Source organism: Sceloporus undulatus, chromosome 6 (genome assembly GCF_019175285.1).
Source record: "Sceloporus undulatus isolate JIND9_A2432 ecotype Alabama chromosome 6, SceUnd_v1.1, whole genome shotgun sequence".
NCBI classification, from domain to species: domain Eukaryota; kingdom Metazoa; phylum Chordata; class Lepidosauria; order Squamata; family Phrynosomatidae; genus Sceloporus; species Sceloporus undulatus.
In genome coordinates, this window is record NC_056527.1 from 63,500,400 (window position 1) to 63,510,484 (window position 10,085).

Consider the following 10,085-nt stretch of genomic DNA (forward strand, 5'->3'; position numbering starts at 1 on the left):
CATGGCCCTTAGAGGCCCCAGCAGGAAGATTATGGCTTTCCAAAGTCCCATGAGAGAGCTTAACTACTAGATAATTTTTCACACTGAAGTTTCTTAGATTACTTTAAATACAAAAAGAATGACTTAAAACGCACAGTTAGAATAATAACATGACATGAGATCCCTTTTGTAAATTCTTCCATCTCATGAATTTAACTCTTAACCACAGCTAAGGGATATATCTTCACCAGGCATTGTTTATAGTGAAGGTTAACCAGGCTTCCATTAAATCAGAGCAACTTAATAACTATGGACAAAAAACATGCCAACAAATGTTTTATCTGAGCTGGACTCTCCAAACTCACAGTGAGTACAGTTTAAGAAAAAATAAAATGACCATGCTTGAAGGCCTGTTTGATGACAATTCTCCAGATTATGTCATCCTGTATTTAAAGGATTGTCCAGTTTAAAGATAAAGACCAGAAGGAAAGGAAAGTCTTGGCATTGCCCATCAACGGTTTGCCCTTGGACAGTGGACTAAGGGATATTCCTATTGGTGGAGTAAACTGGTGTAAAATGTGTTTGTTGGCATTGCTTAAGGAGGTGTCCAATAAATCCCAGGCATTGCACAAGGAGGTACTGTATTGATATCTTCTTATGCAGTGCCTTTGTTCCATGTATACAAGGACAGCTGGAGGCTTCTAATTACATGTCCACCTCCTTTCCAGCTACTAATTGTTGGTGTGAAGTGCCCAGGTGCTGCCCAATAGCCCTTGGGTTCCTGAGAAAGAACCAGCTTTAGGGGCACAGCCTCTTCTTCCCTTGGTGTGCAGGGGAATCTATGCAATGGCATGGTATGCCATAATCGCCCATATGTGGGCATAAAGGAGGCAAAGTTGCACTCTGGAACCTCCAGCTATCCCTATACATCCCAAGAAGAAGCCTCCATCTTCCAACTACCAATGTTGGTGGACATCTATGCTCTGTCAGCAGTTCTATTAAGTTCTATTAAGTTGTAGTAATTATTTTTAAGGTTGTAAATTACCATATGCACATTTTATGTATTCTCTTTTAGAGTTCCTCTTTTGTCCTCTTTTGTGTTGATGTACAACATCTAAGGTGAAATCAGTAGTAATTTAGGGACGTGTGCATTCCCTCATTCTCCCACAGCCAAAATCATTGCTATAGAAGGGTATCCCTTCTGGTCCATGAAAAGAAAAGAGATTCCAAATTCCACATGTGAATACAGTTGGCCCTTCTTATACACTGATTTTTTGTACATGGATTCAAGCATCCACGGTTTGAAAATATTCAAAAAAAGTATAAATTTCAAATATCAAACCTTGATTTTTCATTTTTTTATAAGGGACACCATTTTGCTATGTCATTATATTTAATGGGACTTGAGCATACATGGATTTTGTTATACATGGGGGATCTTGGAACCAAACCCCAGCAGATAACAAGGTCTCACTGTAGTATATTTGTGGAGACCAACTAAAATTGTGTAAGAGTGTGCAGTCTTTTGAGTTCTTCAGGTCTATTCACTGAGCTATGTGATTTTTTAAAAGTAGAGGGTGGCTTGAAGCACAGAAATCTAAAAATTTGGGGAAATGGTGGAGCCACAAGATCTGCAGTTAAACTCTGACTTGCAATAGAAATCATATAACCACTGGTAGTGTTCAGGCATCAGATTATAACTTTCAGTGCATAGTTGTGAAATTTTAGTTGGATCTTGTAAAAGTTTTGCAAATCTTCTTGAAATACCTAAATTTGTTTTGAGTTCCAAAAGATAAGCAGAACCTATAATGTTTCTTTCAGATTTAACCCAGGCAAAATCTAAAATCCTTCTCTACTCATGAGTCATACTCTCTTGAACCTTGCCTTAGGAGAAAAAGATTGGGTCACCCGAGGCTGCATTGTTATATCTGCTTTCCATTATCACCCAATAGAATTTAAACACTGTATTTTATTACTTCTACTGGTACTGCAAACAAATGCACCACAAATATCTCAAGTGCCAGTGTACTCAAGCTGGCAAAGGATGGGAGACTAGAAAATAATGGCAAGCATACACACAGACACAAACAAACATTTCTTCACAGTGCATGGAGATATGAACTATATTTGTGTAGATGTATTTAAATTAGCCCATCCACTGAAGAAGAGTATGACATTGTAATTGTGGACATGAAACATCCATGCCATATATCTAATTTTCTGATCCTTAGTTTACGTGCTGAGTTTGCAATTGACAATGCGCCGATCAACCTGTTGCATGGAAGTTCAACTCCTGATCAAGCAGCAAAGGAATTAGATTTCTTTTTCCCAGTGGAAAACACTTTCGCTGTCATTAAGCCCACTGCTCTTGAGGAACACAAAGGTAAATGTCATGAGAACCATGCACACAACTCTCTTTATGCATGTATGAATGTACAAGCAAGGAGCAGGATTGCTAGCTCTGCTCTTGATGCTGATGTGCATGCTGACCCAGCTGTTCTGGTGGTCAGGCCACATCCAGAGTGTTCATGAGAGCAAACCCATTGAAGATTCAAACATCTGACCTTAATGCAAAGCATTTACTTTCCAGGAGCTGTAGCTAGTATGGCCTGTGGGGAGTGCCTGCTATCCTCTTACAAAATATGGGTGCCTCCTGTGCCTGAACGTATAGAGAAAAGGGTGGACAACGAGTCCAAATGATGTATGGACAATGTCTCATTTTCAAATACATGACCTTTAATTAAAAGACTATGTGATATTATGATTGGAATATATTATTATAACTTAGAATATGCCTGTGGCAAGGCAATAAGAAAGAAATACTGTGGCACACTAAACCAGTGTCCAGATGGACCTTTCATTTGACACAAAGCAAAAATGCAGCCCAATCAGTGCTGGTATTAGCAGGCAGGTGTATGATATGAAATGGCATTGTTTTGCATTTACCAAATCTAAGATCTTTTGAAGTTCTTAATTCTACATACTTTTAAAATAATGTTAACTTACTTCTACTTTTCTTTCCTAGATGAAATAATAAGTAAAGTAAAAGATGCTGGATTTATCATCTCTGAAATGAAAGAATCACAGATAACACCTGAGATGGCAGCACAGTTTTATAAATCTCAAGAAGGACAACCATATTTCGATCAGCTTGTGGAATATATGTCAAAGTAAGTGCCTGGTGTTTAGTTTTGTTTTTTTACGTGCAATATGTTATAAGAGCATCCATTGTAACTCTGAACTCAACAAGTAGACCAGAAGTGTCTGCTACTATCTTAATGCTCTTAGAAAGTTTTTGCTTTTTGGAAGGAGTGGCGGATTAAGAAGATAAGAATAGCCATGCCACAGGATACTAAAGACCTATCCAGCCCAGTATTCTATTCCTACAGTGAGCAACCCATAGGAAGCTCATGGGATGCTGTCTGGATAGAGAATATATGCACACCAGTACCAAATTCAGTTCATTTTCTTCAGCAGATGTTATTATGTGGCATAAAATTCAACTCAGGACTTTAACATGAAAAAGAAAACTGAAAAAACAAAGCAAAACAAAACAAACTAAAAATGACCCCAGTAACACCAGATCTCCCCAAATATGTATGTATTACTTAAGTGACAAACTTAACACTGACATTGTTGTAATTGCAATATCCAAAGTGAAACAATTTCTTATCACTACTTTTTGTTAAAGAAGTAATGAGTGGAGTAAACTAAACAAGTGTTACTTTTAGCACACGATTTCCAAGCTTCTGCTTTAGATGTCCGTTGAATCTAACAATGAAAGATTACCCTCATATGTTGTTTGTTTGTTGTTGTGTGCCTTCAGGTTGTTTCTGACTTATGACAACCTTACCACAATCCTATCACAGGGTTTTTTTGAGGCTGAGAGTGTGTGACTCACCCAAGGTGACCCAACTTTGTAGGTAGAGTCTACTTAATTCTCCAGAGATAAAGGATACAGAGAGGATTTATAGTTTGGGTGTTCTCTAGGATAAAGGTGGATCCTAGAGAATTCCCAAGCTACAAATCTTTTCTTTTAGGGCAAGATGCAACCCCATCTAGGGAAGATTGGTTGCCCAGTTCCCAAACCTGGGAACCATCAACACAGAGAGGCGCTATCTCATTGGGATTCAACTGCACATTGTTTTTGGGTTTTCTTTCTGTCCTTTATAGCATCCACACATAAGCAGAGCATATTCACAGCCTCACCTGACAACGACAAGCAGTGATGGCACTCAGTTCCAAAACCTATGATGACCTCACCCAGTGGCTTTATACAGATATTGAAAAGCATAGTGATAGAATGGAATCCTGTGGCACCCCATAGATTATTATCTATGGGACTGAACAGAAGTACCCCAATGCCACTCTCTGAAACTTTATCTTTAGGTGTGAGTAGAACCACACTCAAAGAGCCAGTAGTGGTTAGAGCATTGGACTATGACTCTGGAGAGCAGGATTCAAAGCCCAACTCAACCATGGAAACCCACTTTGGGCAAGTCACAGTCTCCCAGTCTTGTGACAGTAGCAAACCCCCTCTGAACAAACATGCCAAGGGTCATCTTAGGGTCTCCATAAATCGGAAACGACTTGAAGGCACCCGACAACAACAACAGCAACAACAACAACAACAACAACAACAGAACCACTACAACACAGCACCTATCCATCCTACATAGCTAATCAAATAGGAAACCATAGTCAATGATATCAAAAGCTGGTGACAGATAAGGAAAATCATTAAGGTAGCAGTCCATCCCCTCTTTAGGATGATGAAGACTGTACAAAACTTCAGTATGAAAGCAGACTAAAAAGGGTCCAGATAAATTGTTTCCTCCAAGAATACCTGAAGTTATCTCACAACTACCTATTCAAGCACCTTGCATAAAGGGATATTTGTGATGGTGAAATTGTTTTCACATACGACTAGATCCAAGGAAGTCCTTTCTAGGAGAGGACACATTACTGCCTCTCTCAAAGCAACAGGCACAGTTCACTAACATAATGGAGCATTTACCATCCCCAGATCACTCAGGATGGGTAAAAGTCAAGTTGACATGTGGCTGGATAGACTGGTTCAAGAATCCTTTTGTTTCAGCCCTTGCTCTTTGGTCCTCACTCCTGGTTTCGCTTCCAATTTTGTTTGCTCTTCAGCTCTTACTTCCTTTTCTCAGCTCCTATCTCACTCCAGTTGTTACCTACAGTCCATCCCTGATGCACTTGGATCTTTCCAGCCCTTAGCATAAATAACATTATGGTCAATTCAGTATTTAAGGCCAGCCTACTTGTTCCAAAATAGAATACTCTTCAAGGCTGTGATGCTGCTAACTCTGCTTGGATGTGGGCTCTTTACATAGGGCCCCAAAAGACAGGCCAAAATAGAGATTTTTTGAGCCACTTTGGAAATGTGCTGTTTAAATGATGCATGTGTCCTAAGAGGCTGGAAGCTACACCAAAGCTACACTCTAGTCCTAAGGACTGGGCCGCAGCTTTGGCACAGCTTCTGGCTTCTTAAGATGCATGTGTCATTTAAACAGTATACCTCCAAAATGACCTGAAGCAGCTTTATTTTGGCCTATCTGTTCGGGCGCTTACTCATTATTTTAAAACCCATTCTGAAGAAGCAGCAGCAGCAGCAATAAACAAGAAGTGAAGGTGTGATAGCAAGACAGAAAAGAGAGAGTGCCTGTCGAAAAAAGAAATAACCTTTCCTGGGGCTAAAATAACTTATGAGAGAACCAAAATATAGCAAAATGGCCCCAAGAGGCCAGTAATTTAAACCAGTTAGACCAACTGCCTGGCTGTTGCCCTACCCTTATATACATATTATGTGGGAGTAACAGGAAATGTATGATTTGCGATACCAACCAAAGGGCTAAAACCTGAATTTTGGGCTGTATTCCTGGGACAGATTACCATCCTCTGCTTCTAGGTCTTTCAGAATATAGCGGTTTAAGAAAAACAGCTCTCTCTGTTTTTCTTACCTCACAACTTTCTAGTGAGGTAAACATTGCAAGTGTTGGTGTTTTAAAATTCTTAGAAAATAGCATTTCATCCCTCATGCAGACACAGACAACTTCTTGCATTCATTATCCAGCCCCCAGCCCCTTGCAGTACTTTCATTACACCAGGTAACTTTACAGTGCTTAAACTCCAGCTGGGCAGGCATGGTATATGTGGTGGTTGTTACTCACCCACTTTGTAAAGCAATCTTTCATACATGCAAATAAGTTTGCTCTACACATGGAAAACATGTAAATGGAGGATACTGCAAAACAAGAAAGGAGTGGTGCTAAGACAATAACTCACTTGTGCACTAAGGGTAGTTTGTCTACCAAGGAGTTTGTTGTAAATAACTCTGATGTCTTGCAGCATGCCATTAGCTTGGGTAGCACACCCAAACAGATTCCTTCAGAATGTTACACTTAAGAACATCTTCAACACAAATGATATAGTTCTCAAAGCTACAGAGTAAGATAGTTTGCATTTCTTCAGTCACTGTGTGTCTTGGTTTTCCAGTGGTCCATCCATGGTAATGATTCTCACCAAAGAAAATGCTGTAGAGGAATGGCGAAAATTAATGGGACCAACAGATCCAGAGAAGGCAAAAGAAACTCATCCTAATTCATTGCGTGCTCAGTTTGCAAAAGATATTCTGCGCAATGCTGTTCATGGATCTTCAAATGAAGAACACGCTATAAAAAGCATTAATTTTGCTTTTGGCGACGTTGATTTGGAGAGCCTGAAACACAAATATGTTTATGTATAATGTTTCATTTTTTTTCAGCATCATAAACCATACAAATAAACAAAGTCTGCTATAACATATTATGTTTCTAATTATTATTACTATCTTAGATCATGGAAATTAAGCATGCTATCGCCATCCAATTGATAGTAGTGGATATTTTATCATGTACTTCAAGGGAGAAATAGCTTCCCTAACATAACATCTTGCAGCAGCATCAGATTTTCTGTACAAGAAAACTGTATATCACTAAACATTCAGAGCCAAAGAGAGAGATATGACCAATGGGAGCCCCTTCCAACTCTATAATGCTGTGTTTCTACATGTATAGTTTAGGGATGCAAAGAATGTTCATACGTATTCATTCACAGGTAAAAGGGAAAATGGGTTTCCTGACAATCAGAAACATCTATCAAGAAAAACAAAAGAATAGCAAGAATTTTACCTGGTTTTGTTCTGTTATTTGATTTCTGGAAGTGTTACAGTGGAATTATTTTGCAGGGAAAAATGAGGGTTTTGTGCAAAACTCATCTTTTCTGTGCAGAAAATTGGGTTTTCTATGCAGAAATCAGGTTTTTGTGCAAACTGCCCCCACATATTTTTCTCTGTAGAACAATTCAGCCACTACATTTCATGATATTCATATATGGGGAGAATGCCGTGGGGGAATATTAGTTTTATCCCAACGCAGGAATAAAACTACCACAATTGTATGTCCTTGGATGTGAGGAAGAAATGGGCAAAGTTTTACAAGTTGCTTTCCCATGATTTGAGGTTAGGAAATAACCAAAGAACAATATTCTAACTACACACAGCAAATTACATGATATATGATACATATTTGAAATCTCTTGTTGCTTAGAACACATTCATCATAATCCTTAGAGCAGTTCACAGTGGAGAAGAGTTCTCCTGGGGGTGAGGAAGATATCCACTTTTGGAGCCTCCAGTTACATCTGTGGATAATTCCACAAGTATAATTCTGCTGCTGGCATTGCTTTCACTTGGCAGATATATACATAGACAGATATATAGACAGGTATGCATGATATCTGGAATATTGCCAGAAGAATCAAGGATGCTTGAGAGACGCTTTTAAGCGCTGTGCTCTAAATTTATTGTACCTTTCCTATCAGTGTCTCTGGCTTGGTCATAAATTTAACTGTGAAAGTGCAATACAGTACAATGTTATTATTTGCAATCTTAGTTCTTTACAGAGCATCCTTTGGCCTACACAATTTGGGCAAAATTAGAATGATTTAAAAAAAACCTTTCTATCATTTTCCAACCTGTAACAACTATATTTATGTATTGACTTCTTCAGGCAGTATTTTATGCATCTCTTCTTTTTCAGCTATGTCTTGTGATTGAAGCATGTTCAGCGACAGTCCATGAAATGATTTACTATGTTCCTCCTCAAAAATCTCTCTGCACATACCATTATCAAAATTGTACCTTCCAGCTTGTGAAGATGAAGGTTATAGAAAATGAGTGGTGAGCAGGGAAAGTGTAAAAGATGAATATTACATTAAAATTCTCATCCAGACCACTTGCTATTCTTTCCTCTCCCTATCAAAACAGAAATACAACATACTTAGGATTGTCATGTTTTATTATATAGGCTAGTTTGAATCCCGACTTGGTCATATTTAGAGGAGATGAACTGATATCACGTTGGTCAAATTAGTACTAGGGTCCCATTAATTTCAATGGGTCTGCTCTAAATATGAACAATTCTGGATCTCATCCCATTATGAGGGCTACTATTCCATGGTTGAACTTTCTCGTCCTCTGTTTTCTATATAATAGCCTGCTCTTGTGTTTTGTGTGTTTCACTTTTTTTCAAACTATTTTATGAATTTTTAAGTGTTTTGTTTTGTTGGTTGGCTTGAGAATGGAGCCCTAGTTGCTTTTGGATTTTGTGTCATCTGACTCAACCTGTTAATATAAAAGCTTGTGATTTGTGTGTGCGCACCCGAAATTCACAGCTGGGGGATGAACAGAGGAGGTCAACTGTTTTGCAAAATGGTTTGGATCCAGTTCTGGGTTCCACATTTTAAAAATGGCAATGACAAATTAGAATGCATCCAGGGAAGATCAACCAGGATGATGAAAATTACGTTCTGTGACAAATGTTTGAAAGAATTAAGAATGTTTAGACTGAATAAGCAAAGATGGAAAAGCAGTCTTCAAATGTCCTAAAGGGCTATCATGCAGAAGATGGAGTAGTCTTAGAATAATAGAATCACAGAGTGAGAAGAGATGACACTGGCCATCCAGTCTGCCTGCCATGCAGGAATACACAATCAAAGCACTCCCGACAGTTATATAGCAATAGCAAGTACATTTTTTAATCAGTGCACTTAAGCATTCCCTAAGTGGTTTACAATGTGTAAGCTAATTGCCCCCAACAAGCTGGGTACTCATTTTAGCAACCTTGGAAAGATGCAAGGCTGAGTTGACCCTGAGCCCCTGGCTGGTATTGAATTCACAACCTTGTGGTTTGTCAGTGAGTGGCTGCAGTACATGCATTTAACCACTGCACCACTAGGGCTCCAGCCTCTATTTAAGAACCTCAAAAGAAGGAGACTCCACCACACTTGGGGGCAGCATATTCCACTGTCCAACTTCTGTTATCAAGAAGTTCTTCCTAACGTTAAGGTGGCATTTCTTTTCCTGTTGTTTGAATCCATTGCTCCATGACTTAGTCTTTGGAGCAGCAGGAAACAAACTTGCTCCATGCTCAATATGGCATCCCTTCAAATATTTAAACATGGCTAAACCTTCCTTTCTCTAGGTTAAACATACTTAGCTCCCTAGCAACTCTTCATAGGGCATGGCTTCCAGATCTTTCACCATTGTGGTTACCCTCTTCTGAACACACTCCAGCTTGCCAACATCCTTTTTGAATTGTGGTACCCAGAACTGAACTCAGCATTCCAGGTTGTGTTCCCTACAGAGGATAGGACTAGAACCAATTTGCGGAAATTACAAGGAGGTAGAATTTATCTGAACATTTTGTAACAGTTAATTCATTACTAACAATGAGAGTTGTTTAGCAGTAGATCTGGCTTCCTTTGGAGGTATTGGCTTCTCCTTAGAGATATTTAAATAGAAAATGGATGGGCATCTGATCAGGATGCTTTTATTACATCTGCTTTGCAGATCCTATCCTAACAAAAATAATCTCCAAGGTTTCTTCCAACTTCACATGAGTTCCAAGAAACACCTTGTACTTTGAGTCATAAGAGTAATGTATGTAGTATTTCAAAAAACAGAGGCTAACACAGTGAGGCTGGATGATCAAAGATATTGTCCAAATTTGTCTTTCTTTTTAGTTTATATCAGAAGAATATAT

At 38.8% G+C, this 10,085-nt stretch overlaps 1 protein-coding gene across 1 annotated transcript in view; it reads left to right on the forward strand.

The window, feature by feature from the left end:
• NME8 (NME/NM23 family member 8) overlaps positions 1-6,761 on the forward strand; it is a 34,307-nt gene extending 27,546 nt beyond the window's left edge. Inside the window, exons 16-18 of the mRNA XM_042473584.1 lie at positions 2,211-2,362; positions 3,005-3,149; positions 6,499-6,761. Coding sequence (XP_042329518.1) covers positions 2,211-2,362; positions 3,005-3,149; positions 6,499-6,748 — 547 coding nt within the window. The 3' untranslated portion in view covers positions 6,749-6,761. The remainder of the gene's footprint in view (positions 1-2,210; positions 2,363-3,004; positions 3,150-6,498) is intronic.
• Positions 6,762-10,085: the final 3,324 nt, after the last annotated feature.